The following is a 20977-nucleotide window of genomic DNA, read 5'->3' as shown; positions in this document are numbered from 1 at the left end:
AATGATAGAAATAAAATTAACACTAATGAAGCCAGAACGACCTCGTGGGCAGTGGGGTCCCACCTTATTTCTGAGTGAGGGATAAGTTTCTACCATTCTAAAGGGTGTAGCTGAAGGACAAAGAGGCAAGACCCTCACTCTTTACTGCTGCCCATGAAAGAAAAGAGCTGTTAAGGAAAATTTATTTTTATGATTACGGACTTTTCACAAGATCAATATGAATCAATATTTTCACTGTCAAAACGAGTTACCAAAATTGGCTTAATTTCCCACCTCAGATTTCCCTGGATGTGAAACTATCCCTCATTTTCTTTTCACTTGAAGTTTTTTATTGCTTGTGGCGACCATTGGCAAAACTTGAACTTGTGATGGGAATAAACCGACTTACTTAAAAAATTTTGGTATATGTTCAAGGTTGTTTTCTTCCATGTACCGTCTTCGAGATCTCTGGAGTTCCTCTACTCTTTGCTTCTCTGCTGCTGCTGCTTCTAAACTTCCTTCTTCCAAAAATCTAAGCAGAAAGCAGTTTATCTTTGAATATATGATCCTCTTTTCTTAGAAAAACATCATCTCATTTATATAAACTTAAATTCTGGTTGCTGTGAACACACACAGTGACCAGTGTAACACTCTGATCATGTCCTCTCACCCTTGCCCAAGGCCACACTCTCTCCATCTGCCATCAATTAACATACTTCCTGTGTATGTGAACTGAATTTTTGTGTTCAGCAAGAAAATGGCAGGAGTTAAAGGTAACTGGTTGGCCCTGAAGACTTTTCTGTGCTATCTGGGATTCCAACGCAAGGTTTTCAGGACAACTGGAGAGTCTGGGGCTAGAACATCATGAAGTCCCTGGCTGTGCTCCTTTTCCATTTGGTCATAAAGCATTTGTTAAAGGCCACAGGATGGAGGATGACAACTGGCTGTTCTCCAGCTACTTTTGGAACAGACTGAGAGGGAAGGAGTTTTCCTATTTTATTGGAGACAGCAAAACTGGAGGAAAAAGAAAAGGTAACAGTTGGGGAAAATTCCAAAAGGCCACAGAGAGGAAATGACTAGTAAATGAAATTCAGAAAGGGAATACTGAAGTCAAATTGAGAAAGGCAAAGCAGACTCAATGGTGATTTGCAAATATTTAAATTTCAAAATGAGAGAAAAAAAAAAAAACCCAGGAATACAATATGATACATGTTGTACAGGAAGCTTACTGATAAGTTTGAATGTCAACAGTGAGACTGCATGTTCTAGAGAAAGAGAGGGAAATACAAGAGAACTGAATGGTTGAACATTCAATACTGGGAACATTTTGGCAGGAGACAGATAGAGCCACCAAGTCACTGGAACTTGAAAACAATCTTGGATGAAATTTGTATGGCCTATAGAATTTCTGCAAAAATTCTGTAGGAATGTACAACAATGAGTATAGAGCTATGTAAGAATAGTAATAAAAAAAAAGAATCAGAAGGTATTAAAGGTACTGTATTTTGAATATATCTCACAAAAACATGTTGGGAAAAGTCCAGACTTTTACTCAAAGTATTTCTAGGTGTCTCTGTAACTTATCCTCTTATTGTTCACTGAAATGGATAGAGGGGATCAATTGTAATGGTAATGGACAGAAACTGAACTTTTGGTGGTGAGCAGGCTGTAGGGCAAACAGAAGTAGACATAAAATGCTGTACATATGAAAATTATACAATATACTACATATATAGTTACAATTATATAATGTAATACCAAAGTTACAGCAATAAAAATTTTTTAAAAAGATACTTTATGTCACAGATTAATAGAAGTAAAGAAGTACAAACACTGGGTGAGGAGTGATTTCATATTTAGGGAAGAGTTCAATAATCTGCAGACTTTTGGTAAATTTTGGGGGAGACTTTTTGTTAAAAAACATCTGTGTTATCTTCTGTGGGGAAGTTGTATTAAGCCAGTCTTCTGTTACGCTCATACTCTGAGTACTCTTTTACCTAGGGTAGAAGACTTAACTACTACTGAGTGAGTAAGAGGATGAATGAATGAGTCAATGAATAAATAAATACATGATGGTGGTGAAAGTAAGCCCTGATGACTCCTGTAGTGCCATGCCATGATCTAGTGTTCATTTTAGACACTGCTGCCATGCTCACCTCTGATCTGGCCGGAATCGGGCATCTGTCGGTGGAAGGAGATCTTTTAGTACAGGATCTAACTCGTTGAGCTCAATAGCAAACCTTGTGAAGCCATAGTAGAGCTCATAGTTGGTTGGCATGGAACCTAGAATGGGGCCAATGAATCACTGTGAGAGGTAAAGAGGCTTACAGGACATGCAGATGCTGACTTAAGCTGGGTGCTTAATTAACACTCGCATTAATATTAAATTTATAGTCATAAATATTAGATCATGAATTTTTTGAGTGGATTAAATTGGTTATATTTTGCTAGATGGTACACTTTATGTTGATTATCAGAACTGGTAGATTCATATAACTGATAAAATCCAGCCTTCAAAATAACACTTTGTACAAATAATAGTCTTCATTGGCTAAACTACACCATAACTTTTCTCTAAAATATCCAGTTGGGTAACTAAATGCTAGGGTGGCTAACTATCACCATTAAGATTTTCCCAGAAACACAATTTACTTCCATTTAGAAAAGAAAAAAGATGCAGATCTAAATTAATGTTTATTGGCACTTTTAAACCAATTTCAAAGGCAGAATCTTTGTATGCTCTGCTCATTAATGTGCTCCAAGCTCCAAGAACAAAGCCTGATGCTTAGTTAGTACTCAGTAAGTAACTGTCGAATGAATGAACTAACCACTCTACCACCAGGGAATTTCAGTACTCACTGACGTCTCTTAGGAAACCAACAGCCAATTTTAAAGTTCGGGATTAACTGACAAAATCCCAGTGAAAATAAATGTCATGTGGAGACTTGTTTTATTGTACTTGATAATTAGTTATATGCTAGTGTTATTACCAGAACTCTTCTGATGTCTTTTATTAAATGTCAACATATTGCAGCTCTTTGCTGCTCAAATAAAAAGATCACTTATTCTGGGTAAATTATTGAACTTGTGGATTATGGGTGTTTGTAGACCTTCCTTTGCTTTACTAAAACAGAGAATAAATAACATGAGTAAGAATTTAAGTTTGTATATTTCAATCATTTGAACTCTTTAATAAGTAAAGCTAGCTTTTTAAATGCGGGCATTAGAGAGATTCTTACATCAAGCCCAATCTCGGACCACATGTCAGATTTGGCCTCAATTTTACACCTTCTTATTATCAAATATTAGGACTTATTTAACTTACATAGTAAGTGTAAATTAACTATAATTGCCTTAATCATCTATGTTTTTAATCTCAATACTGAAGAAAACGTATGGTGAACTGCATGGGATGATCCGACTACCTTCTGCCGCCACCCAGAGGCAGGACCCGCATGCTGGTCTCACCTGGCCTCCAGATGCACTTTGCCGAGGGGGCCACACCGCAGTAAAGCCCTTCATGCCACTTCCCAAACAGCCGGTGCACCACCTTCCCCTCCTGATCCATCACAACCCCCTGGACCTCATTCACATTAGAATTCCAGTAATTCACCTGGAAAAGCCAAACTCCAGTTAAAACACTTGCTCTCTTTAATAACACTCATCCTTATAATTTCCATAAGGAAAATGTTCTTAACCTTGAAGTTTCTCATTCAAACCATTTCCAGAAATCTATCTCAAGATGTTTTATACGGAGGGTGGCTTTCTAAGGGTTAGCTGGCTTCACTTCTAAGAAAGCGATGATCCCACTCCATGCTAGAGCATGGAAGCACAGCATGAGAGGGCTCAGTGTCTATCTTAACTGAATATAATTAATAGGTTAGTCATTTCTTTCTCTGAGCCTCCTGTCTTGAATTTTGCTCATAGATTTTAATGACTTTCAACTGGCTACACTGTAGACATAATTTGTAAAATACTTTTCACAGTATCTGTGAGTGGCTAAGTTTATCAGGAAGACCTGGTTCTAGCTCTCTTCCAGCCATGCTCTTCCCCAAGGGGTGCGACGTCTGTAGGAAGTGATCCACCTGGATCCCATGGCCCCTGTTCTAGATCAGGCGCCAAGTATGCAGGATCCTAATTCCCTGTCCAAATGGCTCTAAGCTTATTCCACAGCTCGCACAGGACTTTCCTTGGATTCATCCACTCAGTGTGTGAATCACTGGGCCTAAAGGGTGGCTGTTTGAAGGGGTGTGGACAGAGCTTGGATGTGTGGGCTGAACTGCCTATGTGTGTGTGTGTGTGTGCATGGCCTCTTGCAATGCAGGGCAGAGCCGGAGTGGGGAAGGCTATGGGCCAGACTGGCTCTCCTGCTCTGCCACGTGTCCAGCCTGGAGCTCCCAAGTGTCCAACCTGGCTTTGCAGGTTTTGTTATGAAAAATACTTTTGTCAGGGTGAAAGGATAGGACATATTTTATTTGACATCTTGTGGGCTTGATTTACATACTTAAATACTTACATAGACAGTATAGGGATTTCCATATTTTGTACTCCTGCCCCGAGCTCTACAAGTATTTAGGGCAGGCCTAAATGGAAGTTTCTCAGAGTCTACAAAACTAAATGCACACGTTTACTGACATCATCCAGTTAGAGCAAAGAGTGATCCTGGCTCTTCAGTTTGAAGCCACTTAATGAGCCCATAAGAAAAAAAGGGGAAAAAAAGACAAAAAGCTAACATCTTCTCTTGGTGATTACAGGTACTGCTTTTTGTTGAATTTATTTAAGATTATATATCATAGCAGCAGAGTTGGATAAGCTTATAGGGACTGGAAACTACCATCTACTGCGCGTCCTCAGAAAATGACAACTGCGTTTATATTTAGTTCCCTAAAACAAGATCTCTTGAATATGTTGTAATCAAGCAGGCATAGAAATAGAATATAAACCAGGAGACTTGTTAAAGGCAAGAAGTACTTTCTGGAATTTTACTTGATGCATTGATTAGCTGCTTAAAAAAGAAAATTCTTTAAAAAGAATGTTTTTCCTGTTGTAAGAAAAAATGATGGTGCCTTTTTTGACCTCTACATGGTCAGATGTCCGCATGCCTGGAGCAGCCCCAAGAGCTGGTTCTGCTTTCTTACCTAAAATGTCCATAAGGATCAAGGGTACAGGATGAACTCATTGCTGCTATTTAAGGTAATTGTTTTATTTCTTCCCTAGGAAGCATTTCATGTCTCTTTCTTTCGCTGTTGTAAGACATTATTTACCTTGACAAATGTGAGTTTGCAAATGCAAACACTGCTTTTGGTATTTCTAATGGTTACTTCTCCGTAATGCTCTATCCATCTCCTCCCACTGAGAATGTTGTGTATGCATGTGGTGACCTTATTCCACACGTAGAAATCACCATACCTAGTGAAGAATAACAACGCTGATTAAAAACAATGGTCACAATATATATATTCCTGTTTCTACCAATGAAAATATCCTTTGGCCAAAGCTTCCTTTTCCCTCATCTCTCTCTCATTTCTTTGTTGGAAGTTTCTATGTGGTCAAGGACATTTATGACATAAGTCATTCATTTAAGGAACATTTCAATGCTTTCTATGGGCCAGGGGCTAAAGCTACCAAATTGAATAGGGCCTGTTTCCTGTTCTCCTGTAGCCAATAGTAAGGAGGGGTAGATGGACACGTATGAGAGCATGGCAGGAGTGCCCTTAGATCTGCCTGGAATGTGGAAGACCTTCTAGAGGAGGCTGGGTTTGGGCTAAGCTTGAAGGTTGGATAGGAAGGTACTACAGGCTGGGAAAAGCAGAGACAAAGCCACAGAGGCCAAAAGAGCATGACACATCTGGGGACCCACGTGTGGCATGCTACAGGTGAGTGGGCGTGGTGGGAGGCAAGGCTGGAGAGTGGGATGGGGTGGATCAGGGAAGGCCCTGAATGCACATCAGTGAGTCTGGATTTACCCTGCAAACAATGGGCCATCAAGGAAGGTTCCTGGGAAGAGAGAGGCACAGAGGCACAGTAGGGCAAGATGTTAGGAAAGACTACTCTGAGGACATTGTTTCAAGCTGTGAGTTGAAGACAAATACGTGAGAAATTGAGAAAAGATCAATGAGCATAGACGGCATAAATCTAATGCAAAGTGTGTAGGATTACAGAGTTTCTGCCAAGGAATGAGACGACAGTTTCAAATCGCCTTTAAACTTGCACATTATGTATATGTACAAACAAAATGCTATTTCAAAATAAAATGCTTCTGAGTTTCTAAAAAATTTATGAATGGTATGCTGTAGGTACTGTATATACCTGGGCAAACTCTCTTTCTCATGAGTTTGTAAATATTGAAAGTTTATTTTGTGGTCCTGGGAATTCCTCCCTCTCCCTACCTTCCTCTATATCCAATCTACCAGCGAATTCTGTCATTCAGATTGACAAAACCAAAACAGAACAAAATCAACCAAATGAAGGAAAAAAAGGAAAAGCAATCAAGCCTTTGGCCTCAATGAAAACATCACTTAATTTTAATATGTATAGGCAATATCCTCTGGACAACAACCCTGAGAGGATTCCACTGCTTCCTCAATAAAATAACTTAGATATTAAAAATACTAGCTGGGTCTAAGATGAACTCAAGAGTGAAATTATAAATATATAGAAAAGAAATGGCTAAAAAGAGAAACTTTCACATAAAATCCAAACTAACATGGTGACCAGGACAGGCAGGTGTTGACTGATGAATGGAGGATGTGAAGAAATAAAAGGAATCTTTGATACATATGCTGAAGTTCTCATTTGCTTTTGTGCGGGTCCATTCTCAAACTTTGAGGAAGTTAACAGAAGCATTGATCATACAGATAAATTGCTCCCTGGCACCTTCTAGAGTTTCAAATACACATTTCTGACATAGAAAAGCAGATAAGAGACCAAAAGGAAGATGAGAGCAACCTACTTTGGAAGCATGACATTCAGGGTTCCAACTGGCAGGATTTCCATCGACTTCCCCCAAAACTTGTTTTTCCATCTGATATCTAAACGACATAAGGCAGAGGACAAGAAATACATATTGTATATCTAGTCATTTTACTCTAGAAATGTGATTTTATATTATACCTTGCATTTGACAAAGAACTTTTGAAATCACAATTGGTTCTATATTGTTTTAATATGACAAGTGCCTGAGGATGGCCCGAAGTGAAAAGATTAACTGTGAACCAAAAAAATCTATGTTTCTCCATAATACATGCTCTGTATGTGTTTTCAACACATAAAATTAGGAAAGGCTTCGAATAATGTGTGTGTGCACATTCATATATACACATACATAGACTCTACTGTGCTTTAATATCTACACAAATGTTAAGTTTTAACTAAATGGTGGAAATACTTTGTATGTATATGTATATACATATATATGGTGTATAGTAAAAATAATTGCAGATTGCAGTACCATTGATTTATATACACATGTATTTGAAGAGCTGCATGATTTGGGAAAACAGTAAAAAACTAAACAAAACAAAAAAAATCCTGTAAATACAGATAGGTTAAGATTTATGAGAAAGTAGGATTAATTTAAGGTACATGTTCCTGTGCTAGTTGTTAAGATACCACCCAGGGCCCAGCACTTTATCTCACGTGATGGGTTTATGTTTTACTTGTGGACACTCAGGTATATCTGTGCATTTGTAATAACTGCTTGATCTCATTTTGATAAAACTAAGGGAGCTTAGTGCTAACTCCACAAAATTTCTGAATCTTTGTTATCCACAAGAAATGGTTTACTTTCTTATTCTGCAATAAAGTATAGTCACAGTGCTCTATCATTTTGTGTGTTTTTAGGTTGAGGAAGTGCATTGAGAAGAGTCATTTTGTGACCAGTAAAGCACCCTTCCAAATGTGAAGGAACTATTCACACTTCATGGTAAATTTTTCTAGAGGGGTTTTGAAACTTTTTATTCTAGGTGAGCTTGCAACATTCTAAGTGAACAATGGGTATTGCTGTCCCACAGGGCTTTGCTTTCTAAATAAATAATCCCATCTCCTAGATGACATGGTTTCTATTCAAATCAGGAAATCCAGTTTCTCAAACTGAACTCCACACCAATTACCAATATTCTCTGAGTTCTAAAAGTAGAAATCTGAACTGAGTACTGAGTCACCTTTGGAAACTAGAAACTTTTGTATAGGCTCATCAATTGGATTTTGAAGTTATAATTGAAATACAAACCTTGCCAAAACACAAAATTCTTGGATTCACAGTGACAGGCAGAAATGGGTGGATGATGGCTAACCTAATAGTTAAAAACAAAAAAGGCAATGACATCAGTGTTAAAACTTCCGTAAATGATAATTTTTTACAACATATATTGGCTACCCTCAAATAAAACTACTCAACTCATCCATCTTTATTAATGAATTAGTCTCAAAATGTACAAGTAAACTACTGAATCTTTTTATCTTTTAAGACACTTCACACTTAAACACATTTAGAGGGGGCAATTATATAGATAAGCTAAGTGAATTTTCTATTAACTAGTATTATAACCCACCTCAGTCAGATGTTTATCAAAAAGCTCTTTGTATCATCAAACAGCCCTCCTACAGTTTCTACACAGAAACTTCACTGAGTCCAGTGGGACTTACCTGTTCTGAGAAAAATCGGAATCCTTTGTCCTCTCTAATGCATTCGTAAGTCTCCCCAAGGACAGGGTTGAATGGCTTACTTCCTGCTCTGAAATAGGTGGAGCAATATCCTGAAACTGCAAATGCAGCAATAAGAACCTGTTAAAACATTTAAGAAAGGAAAATAATATAGGAGAGACTACTTCCAGGTCTGTTTGTCCCCTGTTCCCCAAGACTTTATACACCCCTATCATTGGGTGCTGCTTTGATGGCATTTGCGTTTTCTTTAATTTGCACAGACTCTTCATACACTCGTGGGGATAAACAAATAAGTGGAAATGAGGTTAAACTCCTTGCTTGGGAACCAACAGGCAACTGAGGCCAAATATTCCTCAGTCATCTGCCTGCCCAATTTCCTGAGTATCAGAGTTCAAAGGTTCTGAAAGCCAGAGTGTAGGTTATGCCATTTGGACAGTTTTAGCACCACATGGAGTAGAACAAACAGGAGGTTACCTCCTCAGATGTAAGTCCCTGAACAATGCACTCTCCTGGCATTCAGGAAGAGCTGATGAAACAAGGCTCGGCATGTCTTAAACCAGCAAGGAGCGTGAGACCTTTACTTTCTAACTTCAGAAACACTTGGAACCAAGAATCAATCACAAAGTATGTATCTCTCAGTCGAGGTATCTGGAACTTTTTGGCCCTGCCTGGTTTGTGCAAACGGATTCCTCTCTTCCCTCTGCAGTGAGAGTATTAGGTAGCAACCAAACATGCCATCACAACGAATTCTGCCTCAGCCCAGGTCTAGGGTTGGCACATCCCCAAAGGGTGCTGCTCTGTTATTTACTACCATGCGCTCGTAGGGATTGTCCGTTTCCGAAGCCTTGTCCAGAAGCTCACTGTATTCCATTTCCTCGCAGAGATGCTGCAGAGTATTGAGTGGCTCGTTTAGCTCCACAGGCATGGAGACTTTAGACAGGTCTTTACCAATGTTGTTCCTCAAGATATTCCACAGGTTAATGTTACTGGTGTCAGGACAGGGCGCGGGCAGGCATGTCCGACGTCCGTTTCGGAAGGCTCCTCCTGTAAGCTCCCCGTTCAAGACTGGGAGAGGGAGAAAGATAAGAATCACAGTGACAGATATTTTGCTTTTCTGATTTCCCAAAATCTGGGAGGGAAAAAACCCTTTCAAATAATTCTGATTGTGATACATTTTTTAAGCCTTCATTATACTCTCTCAAGAGTGAATGGAGTTATTTCAATACAAGGTTGCTCATTAAATGCACAAAACTTCAGTGTATAGCTGTTTAAACAAGGCGTTAAATATACTTAAGTATTATTTGAGAAAAGACAGTCAAATTTTTAAAAATTAAATATATTTAATACGAAAGACTCAAAATTTTGGTTTGGGCAAGAATTAAACGTTTTCATTTAACCATTTACCTAACAAAATTTTCAACCATTTGCCTCAACAGATTATACAAAGACAAAATTCATTCAACAATCAGCTGCAAAAGGAACAATTAGTGAGGGGGTCAAAATGTTCCTTGAGTCATCAGCGGTGTAGCTTGGCATGGAGATAGAACAACCTGGAAGCTCAAAGGATGCATACTTTGCCGAGAAATGTTGTCTGCAACACTGGTGTTGTCTTCAGATATGTTATCACTCACATCACTGATGTAGGACTCATCATCGGAAGCCTGAGGAAGGGAAGAACAGGGAGAGGATCAGAATTCTTGTTCACTCTTGAAAGTTCAGAGAAAGCAAACAATTAAAAACAACAGGATATTGACCAAATGAGAAGCAGAGGTCACAGTATGAAATGTATTTGGGATACATGCAATGAGCAACTGAGAGTCTTCTGTGAGCCAGAATACAGGACTGCCAGAGAGCAGCCTTTTCTCTAAGTAGCTTCCTGTCTTAGTTGAGCTGTGAGACTGGGGGAGGCCAGGACATAACCAGAAGTGTTTCAGTTCAACGCAGTAAGAATGTGCAAAAAAGGAAGCCCTGTGAATCCCCCTAAAGGAATCAGGAGAGGCTGCCTGGAGGAAGCAGTACTTGAACTGGGTGTTGGAGGATGCAGGAGTTGCCAGTTGTTAGAAAGAGGAGAAGCACAAGAGGAAGGGGTCTGCAAAAAGGCAAGGACCGCAAGGGAAACATTTATTCTAGGAGCGCTAAGAAGTTGAGTGGCTATAACAGGGTAGGGTGAACGAGAAGAGGTCCGACCTGAAGGGCTTTTCATGTGAACATAAAGGGTTCACACATAAACCTCTGAGTTATGAAATGCAAGGGAATGGCACAGTTATATTTAGTTCTCAGGCAGATCCTAGGCAGCTTTTTTAGGGAGGCCAGATAATAGGATACCACATAGATCCAGGTAAGAAATACTGACCGATTACACTGAGACGGCCACAGTAAGGATCAAGGGGGTAAAGCTGCATTTGAGAGCCATGTTTGAAGTATTAACAGACAAAATTTGGCAGATGATTTGGGGTAGCAGGGAGAGATTTCAGGACACAGAGAAATCAAGAATTAAGCCACTCTCTCCATGAGAAAAACATGGAACTAAAATGAAACCAAAGTTCACATAAGAATAAAATGAAGGGGCAACATATGTACTAAGGGGACTTAGAACAGATAAGAAAACAGAAGAAGTAACATAAAGCCACTCAGAGGAATGGGAAAACCAGTGTTTCTCCTAGAGGCAAGAAAGTTGTTGATACTTATTTACTTTCTTCAAAATGGAAATGTGCTATATTGTTTCTGAACATAAAAACAAAACATTCTTATTGTAAAAAATCAGAAATTACATGAGGGTAAACAAATGATATGAAAATCATCCATCCTATCACCTAAAAGAAATCACTTTTAACATTTGGTGAGTATTACCCTCAATTTCAAAATGCCTCTGCAGATAGATACACCTGTCTTTAGATACTGAAAAGGGGGATTGGTTGACATGCTAATTCATTGTGTTCTGAGTATATTTCCATTCTCATAAATATAGCTCTTTGTCTTTACTTGGAATGGCAACATATTTCATGAGATAGTTATAACCCAAGGAATTTAACCAGCACTCATGTGGCTTCCAATTTTTTATTATTTATAGACAATGTTTGGATGAACATCTTTGTAAATATATTTCTGTAAATCTGTTTGGCAATTTCATTAAGACTTATTCCCAGAAGTGAAACTGCTGGGTCAGATGAGTCACTTTTAGGCTTTAGCTGTGTGTTGCCAAACTGCTCTCCTGACAGATTGTATTGCATTAAGTTGTTCTTACCAGCAGTGCATGAGAGCATGCATCTCTCACATCTGCTTAGACACTATACATCCTCAATCCATATTAGGATCCATCTAACAGACATAAAAGATCTCTTTTTAAAGTTTGAATTTTATCTTTACTGAAATTGTTGTCTTTCACACATTTTTCAGTTTGTCATATAAACTTCATTCTTTTCTAGTTTGCAATTTATTTCTTAAGGTTGTTTATGCTGCTTTTGGGGAGGCATATAAAAATTTTAAATTTATATGTAATAAAAACAATCAGCCTTTCCTTTAAGGTTTCTGGATTTATTGCTGATGTTTTCAAAATTAGTTAAGAAGAGTTCATATATTTAGGGAGACAGTATTATAGACAGAATGATTTTATGCATAAATGAATAATGGTAGTTTTGCTTTTGTACCCTGAGCAAGTCTATAAAGATGGCAAACTGAGAATGAAGTCTTTTTCTGATTTGTATTTTCCCACTGCAGCTGGCCTCCAGTTCCCACTGACTGCTATGAAGTGGAAGGTTTAAACCATCAGGATCATGAAAGTCACATTTTTGATAGAAATAAAAAGTAAATCAAACTCTTGTGTGTGATTTCTCTGAAAAAAGCTAATCATATCCAATTATATTAGAGGAGACAAAAGCCTGCCCCAACCAAATTCATGTTGCAGGGCATGTTTATTACATAAACATTTAGAAGCTACAGTCTATTCATCTTTAACTTTTAATCTTGCCCAAACTAATATACGATAGAAATGGTCCAATATCCACGTCTGTGTAGAATATAAAAGAATTTTACGATGACAGCGGGCCCTGAGTAAGATCTATATTGTCATAGGTGTGAGCAGTAGGAAACAAGGGAAAAAACAGAAACTTACCTAGACTTGTCATCTTGCTTAACTAAGCACTTTTCTGCCTAAGTGTTCACATCAAATAGCCAAGATTCCTCAGTATTTTCCTTCACTCCTCTGCCTTTTAGCACTCATTCCCCACATTGATTTACTCATCAGGTTCTGAAATTTCTGTCACCTAAATACTCTCAATTACATACATTTTCCTATAGCTTCACTGCTGCTCCTCCAATTCAACCCTCCATCAGGGCCCCGCCTAAATTACCCCATCAATCTCCGTAATGAGTCTTCCTGCCTCCTTTCTTGCCCCCTCGAATCCATTTTCCATTGGGCAGCCTGATCAATCTTTCCAAAATGCAAATCTGATCATGTCCCTATACCCCAGTGTCCTTAGGAAAACAATCTAAACTCCTTAGCTGTCATACGAAGATTTGTAATCTGAGCTCTGCTCTCAGCTGCAGCCTCTTGCAACCTCTGTTCTGGAGCCTTCCAGAGGCCACCAGAGTGCTTCCTGGAGTTATCAGTTTGCTAAAGACACCCCATGTCCCATTCTGAAGCACAGAGAATGACTTTCTTACTTTCTTACACACTGGAAAGAACTAAATTACACATCCGTTCCTTGTGACTGTATCTTACAGGTTTTTATAAAATGACTCTTTTTACTTAGATCTTCTCCCTTTATCATTACACTCGGTCTTAAGTATTTGAAGAGGCTGGACCAGGAGATAAACCCAAGTGACAGGCACCTCAATGTTCTCAATGTTACTAAGCAATTGTGTGTGCATGGGAGGGGGTTGTTGATGGATTCATTTGGACATGCTGAATTAGAAGTTCTGTGGAGCACCCAGGTGGCAATGTCTCACGGGCAGCTGGTAAGTGGATCCTGAGCTGACCCCTGCTCTGTCCCCAGACCTGCTTTCTCCTTGAGCTGCAGACTGAATACCCAAATGGCTGCCAGGTAGCACCACTGAGAGGCCTGTTAAACTCACAGCCTCTTAAAGTGAATGTATTATCTCCATGTGCCTCTGTCCTCTACTACCTTGCCCCTCCCTCTGCCCCTGGATTCATTCACTCTTGCCCCAGGGGCAGCACCACCACCTTGCTTGGACTTGTGCAATAACCTGCTTCACACCGTCCTCATTTCAGTAGTGCCTGTGGCTGGTGCAAGTGGCAACTGGGCACCGGGTCAGATGTGCCCCCAAGAACAGAAATAGGGAAATTCGGTTGCTCTCAGAGAGGTACGCTACAGTCATCAGATGATGGGTCAAGCCCAGATAATGTCCAGTCAAGTTTGTCTGACTGAACAAGGACAAAGAACTTGTCAGCTATGGGAGCCCAGAAAAGGGAGAGTCAGAAAAGAAAATGCTGGTAGGCAGCATGTCTCCAGCATGGTGCTCCCTGGGGGTGTGGAGACTAGCTCACAACACAAATTTCCCATTTGTGTGGCAGAGAATCCCTGTAATGGAGACTAAAGTTTGGAGCTATTACATCCTGGCCCTCCCAGCTTTAAAATCACTCAGCTCACTTCTGCTCCTGTTTCTTCCCTGCTCACCAAACAACTGCCTGACTAGAATCAGGCTTCCCAGGCAGATTTGACTACAGGGAAAGAGACATAATCAGCAAGCAATGATTATTTTGTCCATCTGATAACATCAATTACTATTATGAATAATTTAAACTAGCTTGTGAATGTGAGTCTCTGTGAATCTGTTAATTTATGACTTGGAATCTGAGAGGCAAGTGCCCAGCTGGGTGTGGTAACAAATTCAGTACCTGATACAAGAATTCTATTGCACCTTTTCTCTATTATAAAAGTTACATGTGTTCATTATTTCTTTCTATTTTTTACTTACTTTTGTTTCTAAAATCACTCATAATTTCCAACATCCAAAAAACAACTACTACTAATTGTCAGGCTGTTTCCTTCCAATCTACTTTCCATGCATATGGAAATAACATTTAGCAATTCTTTCATCTCCTTTTTGTAAAAATGCAGTACAGATTTGCAATCTCAAATGACAAAACTCCTAAACAATTGTGTGGGGAAGAGTTTTGGCTGCTTCCCCTATGCCAAAAAAAATTCAAAGTGTACTTGACTAAATTTCAGTAAAAGAATTTCTATAACCTGACTAAGGAAGAGATTTTTGTTTCCAAGACCTTGCCAAGATTTATTAGCATGGAAAGCAATCCAATAAGCTTTTATGGCAGCCAATGGTAATCTCCCCAAACCACAATTACCCAACTAGACATGTGAAAGACATTAGTCTTCTAAGCTCAATTTCATGTCTCTGACAAAGGGGTGTATGTGTGTGTGTGTGTGTGTGTGTGTGTGTGTGTGTGTGTGTGTATGTGTATGCACAAATATGAATGGTAATTTCCTTATTCTCTCACTCTTTCTATGTTTATTAGCTAGTTTCCTTCTATAAAGAACTCTTATCAATTATTTATTTAACATTAAATATAAACTGTACAGGGAAGTCAGAATAAATACTTGATTCTTTTTATTCATAAAATTTAAGAGTACTGGGTTGGTACCCAGAGTGTTAAGGGCTCAGTAAATGTGAACCAATACAGCCTGGCTTCTCAATATGCTTTTGGCTTTGCTACTATTTGGACATCTTACTATGCTGTTAAAACAAGTTCCATAGTCTTACCTTCTTTAACCCAAACTTATGGTCAGAAGCAGCTAGGGTTGATGCATCAAAGAACTTTACCTCATTCTCTGACGAGCTTGCAGAGAGGAGCACCTCTTGGGCATCGAAGAACTCAGAGACTGACTCTGACATGGAGAGGCGGCTCTCATTGGCTACTTGCTGTGACAGCGGGAGACTGACATGGATTTGCTCACCAGCCTACAGAAAAGAAAAGTATATGGTGTAACAAGGTCCTACTGCATTGCACAGGGAACTATATTCAATAGCTTGTAGTATCTATAATGTAAAAGAATATATACATGTATAACTGAATCACTATGCTGTACACCAGAAACTAACACAACATTGTAAATCAACTATACTTAAATTAAAAAAAAGCATTTCTCCCCATAAGAATAGCTATTTGTTCAAATCAGACCACGATGTACTAGTTGGATTTCTAAATAAATTCACACCATTTGTTAAAAGAGTGGTGACCACAAGTAATTTTCACTTGCAACTGAGTAACGACCACTGATATGTTTCCTTCCAATATGCCTAAAGAATCCAAAAGGTACAGTTGAAAAGTGAGTTCATTTTAAATTTCTGCTCAATTGATATCAAGTGGAATTTAAAAGCTTGAGCCCCTATCAATAAGCTGAATTGACTATGGAGACAAGTTCATTCTCAAGTGCTTAGGTCTGTCATTACTAAACATATTCTAACCAGTACACTACACCTCAAGAAATATTTGTAGAAACCACTACATACAGGCTAAGAAAACAATCTGCAACACTAATTTTTGATACAGAATACATAAAAGTCATTTTCCAATTTGATCATGAATTTCAGCCAATGAAACATATGACTAGAGTACTGAATCTTATTTCAAACTGTATTTTTATTCAGTAAGTGATAAATATTGTTTTCAAAGAAGCTATACAAATTTCAGTCAGAAAAGTATGTAAGAGAACTATAATTTATATATCTTAGTACACATTTCAGGTTGAAAAGAAGATTCAAACCGAGACTGTTGACTACTTTTTGAATGACAAAGTTTTAGAAATACTTCTAGATTCGAGGCAGTTGAGTGGGCAACAAGTGCCATCAGAGATATGGGACCCCTGGAGGTCCCTGGGGGTAAGGTGGGCAACTTACATCAAAGAAGAGCTGTGTGGGGATGGCATTTCCTGAGCAGTTAGAGGGCAGAACCTTTGCCCCTGAACATCTCTAAAAAAATGTATGTTTTTGGTGTAAATATGGCCTTAGTATTAGTTAAAACTCTCCCCAGGTATTACTACTGAAAAGTATAAATTCTCATGGCTAAAAATGATAATTTTATAAAGGGTTATAAACAGAATTACACATTCAAGTTTAGCCCAAATACTGAATGTTCTCTCACCCTCTTACCATTTCTCCAAAAATTCTTTGAAAAATGTTATAATAATAGCCCTTATCTCAGAGAATCATTGGGAATGTCAGATGAGATAACACAGGTAAAGTGGGTTAGCACAATGCCAAGCACACAGGAAGCATTCACTTGACATGTGTTCAGTATTAATAATTAGCGGCAGCATCAGTCGTAGCAGCACTATTAGTATTATCTTAGCAAGGTCAGGTGACGTCTCTTCTTAGATAGGACTTTTAAAACAAACCTTAAGAAAACTTTTATTAAACACCTTCTCAGCTAAAAGTGTTTGTTTCACATATCACGAGTCACTGATGATAACGAACATTTCAAATGAAGACCGAGACAGAAAATTCACAAGCTGGAATATGTGTTCAGCGGCATCAGATGAATCCAGGAATAAATAAAAATAGACAACTAATCGCCAAGAATAAATAACGTCAAGCTCATGTACATCTTTCACTCCAAAGAACACCGAACTGTCAGCAACACAAATATTTACGCAGGGAATCTTATCAGCAGTGGAAAAACTGTATAAAAATTAATTAAAATATGCAGTAGATTTAGATGCTATAAAATAAGTACTCTACATCTATTAAAAATGTGTCTTACCTCATCAGGGCTAGGAATAATATTTACACTGACAACCTGATCACAAATAATAGATTCTGAATGTATTCTGTTCAATCGACTCCTTAGTTCAGCATTCTGGTTGAGTGCCTTAAAATAATAAGAACCGCACATGTAATTTCAAATTATTAAGCAAGTATAAAACAGAACAAGCACACATGTACACTTTAGACAACAAACTGTATGATGTTCTTAGTTGTAACTTTTGGAGCCATCATAGGCCAGATCCTACTCGTAAGAAGGAAATAAATGGCTCAGAAATAAGGTATTCATTTTTTGCAATGTAAGACTGGCAGTCTAAGTAGTACTTAGGTTAGTGGGTTGAAAGAGTTCATGAATTTCATAAAAATGATTCATGGAATTTTCTCTCCTTTAGAGTCAGGCCCATTACACCTGAGCCCAGTCTACCACCACATATATATCACATTTTGCACACGAGTATAAAAACTTTTGATTCTTTCAAATTTTTTTGGTTCCAGTTTCTAAAGTTTGGGAGTTGTTTCAAAGCCAGATAGTTATCTAAAAATTATTTGGAAATGGAATAAATAGTGGACTGACTTTATATTTTATAGAGTTGTATTTTATTCTGGTGAAAGGAAATAGTTGTAGTTTCATTTTCCAGGAGCACATAATTAATTCCTATGACAGTGTAACAGAATTAACTCAAGTGTAGACCAAAGGTGTCTTCATTGAACAGTGTGGACATCAACAAGCATAACAAAGAACACATCATGGCAAGGAAACTGACTCTAAGATATCTGTCTCCTACGACTTTTAACACATCCCAAGCCAGCATCAGTAAAACACCACCTGCTACACCCCAGTTCAGTGCGTGTGGTGAGAACAGCTTTACTTAAGCATGGAATCCCTACAGGGGCTCTGTAGACAGAGGTACATGCATCACTTTAGTGAATGGGAACCTCTTCCATAAGACAGATAACTGGTAGTTAACTGGATTATATCAAGTCTCAAGTAAAAGACCTTTGTGAGGACAAAGCCCAGTGAAAAGCTGGACAGCTCCTTTCCTTCCCATTAAAATCAGCAATGAGAAGATGGAAGCGAATGTTTCAGAGTGGAAGTTAAATGTCGGGCCTTACTGAAGAGGGCCTCTGCCCCAGGCAATGAGAATGCTTCTTTTCTTCTTAAGGACTCAATGAATACAGTAATCCAATACACAGACAAATATCATATCATATAACTATAACTCTGCACCTAGGATAAGTTACGAAGTGGCTAAACTTCACACTTGCATTGAGCAGTGCATAGTCCTTGAGCACAGAGCATAGAAGGGCCTCTCCTCTCTCCCTTCAACCCAGCTCTTGCTTCTTAAAGAGAAAACTGTTCTCTCAAAGCTTTTGCCTTTTGCTTAAAGTCTTTAGAACCAGTTAGTAAAAGAGGTGTAAAATAGAACATTTGGTCTTGCGGGCTGTCAAATATTGATGGATTAAACACAGATCCTGCAGTCATTACATTTGCAGATAGGAGGAAATATGTGTCCAGTTCTCTGAGAAAACAGGGATGTTTTAGTTAGGAAAAAAGTGACCACTTTTCTACTTTTTTAATAAATAAGCCATGTGATTCCTGATAACTTTATATTCAGCAAAAGTGCTCAGAATCATTTTTCTTAAGAAGTAAAATCTCAAATGCTTGAAATTTGGGGGAAAATACTGCATCACTCCTGTCCTTTGTGACTACTTTGCATATGCTTATTTGTTCCTTCATTATTTCTCTGTCCACAAGTCCACTGCAAGTTGTCTTAGTTATTGAAATAACTGGAACCAGATAATTTGTTGTCTTGGAAGCAGAAGGCTTTGTTGTAGGTTGTTTGATGGTTTTAATTGCAGACTCACAGTCTTGACCTCAGGGTTTCACACAAATCTCAACAAAGGATTCCACCAAAGTGACTATACCTTCTGTTGCCACTGGAACAGAGCTAACAAAACAACCCCACGAAAACTCAAGGGCAAGGATAAGTAATGGTTTCCCATAGGGTGGGCATTTTAAACCCAGGTTTGTCATTTATGAGAAAACTTGTAGAACTGTTTGCTCTGGGTAGTTAGGAAAGTTAAATTCTCATTTAAGCTTTCATCTCGTCCAATATTCATTAAATGTGATCCTCCCTACAGGTGTGTGTGAAGCCGGGTAAGGTAGCCTCTAGCTGACAACATCAATAGGAAATGAGCTGAAAACTAAAGGAATGTTGTATTGATAATATATATGCAGTGGTAGAAAAATGTTACATAGCACCTTAAAGCGTGGCAGTAAGTACTATTCCAACCCTGGCAACCCGGAGGGTCGAAAGTGTAAGCAGAGGCGGAGCATGCAGCGGCCCATTTCTGTGCGTCATGCCAGGGGCTCCTCCTTTTGCCTCAGTCACACAGACTGTGTCTGAAGGTGGCTACAACCAGGTACCAGGAGCTTTGCAGCGTAGCGCCCTCGGGAGTGCTCAGGACCACGTTTGTTCCTCCCCTCTCTGAAGTGCTACTATTTTCTCTGTACGATATTATAGAAACATCCTTGGGATGTTGAGGAATACGGGTATTTTCAGTGAAATGACGCTATTAGTGACAATTAACATAGAAGAGCCCAGACAAGTGCAGAAGCAAGATATGGAACGCACCCGAGGAGCACGAGCAGTGGAAAAGCAAGGAAAAGGAGGCCCAGCACCAGCCACTCGCGCCAGCCCAGGAGCAAGAAAAGCCATGGACATGTGTAAGTCATAAGGCTGCTCTATCAGTGGCACGTGGGGCCAAGGCCTAGCAGACAGGAAGCGCCCTGGGGCTCAGGACCGGGCCTGGATTCTTTAGGAAGTCTCACTACTTGGCTTCCATGAGTGAGCTCAGACTGCACTACAAACTCCACAGAGCATGCTCCGTTCCCCAACCTCGTCTCCCTCATAGACATTCAGGTGTAATATATCCGAAAAAACACGTCATTCCTGACCAAGCTATAAAAGAAGTTGCTATTTTGAAGTCCTAGCCTGATTTAATTGCTCAAACCCTTACTTTCTTTGTTATTGACTACCATTCATTTACCCTGGCAGACAATGGGTGAGAATTTACTTTAGACTGAGTGAGACACTGGCTTCACCTATTCATTTTACTGAATGGAACTGTGGGTGCTGGAAGGAAACATGGAAACCTGATGGCTGGAGAGGGATAGGAAACGTATGGCAAGACGGAATCATCAGAAGGCTTAAACCTTTTTGATAAAAGCAAAACCAGTTCAGGAGGAGTGAGAAAATGAGTATGAAAACTGTCAAAACTAGAGCTATCAAGAACCAAATCCTGGGTATCTCTTAAAAATCACCTTGTTTCTGATTTCAAACTAAATACTACTGTAGCATATTTGGAAAATGCAAAAGTAGAAAAATATTTTTAAAAATTCATACCTTACTACCCAATCCACCAACTTTTGGTAGCTTGGTATATTTCTTTTTAGCTTTTTTTTTTCTTGTGCATTTTCCACATTATTTAATGGGAACATACGTTACATCCTGTGTCTGTCACTTATTCTTTGTACACAGATATTTATTTTATGTTGTAAACTGTTCACAAATATGATTTTAATAATTGCAGA

General features: G+C 38.8%; 1 protein-coding gene across 6 annotated transcripts in view; it reads right to left on the bottom strand.

The window, feature by feature from the left end:
- The window catches only part of OSBPL6 (oxysterol binding protein like 6), a 186360-nt gene that overhangs the window by 4502 nt on the left and 160881 nt on the right, over nt 1-20977 (bottom strand). For 5 of the 6 annotated variants that reach the window (XM_032479772.1, XM_032479773.1, XM_032479774.1 and 2 more), the window contains 11 exons: nt 17381-17488; nt 15442-15579; nt 10217-10304; nt 9455-9708; nt 8626-8763; nt 8210-8273; nt 6932-7010; nt 5244-5388; nt 3448-3592; nt 2136-2262; nt 389-511 (listed from right to left, as the gene is read on the bottom strand). In XM_032479772.1, coding sequence (XP_032335663.1) covers nt 389-511; nt 2136-2262; nt 3448-3592; nt 5244-5388; nt 6932-7010; nt 8210-8273; nt 8626-8763; nt 9455-9708; nt 10217-10304; nt 15442-15579; nt 17381-17488 — 1409 coding nt within the window. The remainder of the gene's footprint in view (nt 1-388; nt 512-2135; nt 2263-3447; nt 3593-5243; nt 5389-6931; nt 7011-8209; nt 8274-8625; nt 8764-9454; nt 9709-10216; nt 10305-15441; nt 15580-17380; nt 17489-20977) is intronic. The other variant, XM_032479777.1, reaches the window with a different exon arrangement.

This window comes from Camelus ferus, chromosome 5, assembly GCF_009834535.1.
Source record: "Camelus ferus isolate YT-003-E chromosome 5, BCGSAC_Cfer_1.0, whole genome shotgun sequence".
Lineage (NCBI taxonomy): Eukaryota > Metazoa > Chordata > Mammalia > Artiodactyla > Camelidae > Camelus > Camelus ferus.
Note: the sequence above shows the minus strand (reverse complement) of the source record. Positions and strands in the feature narration are given on the sequence as shown.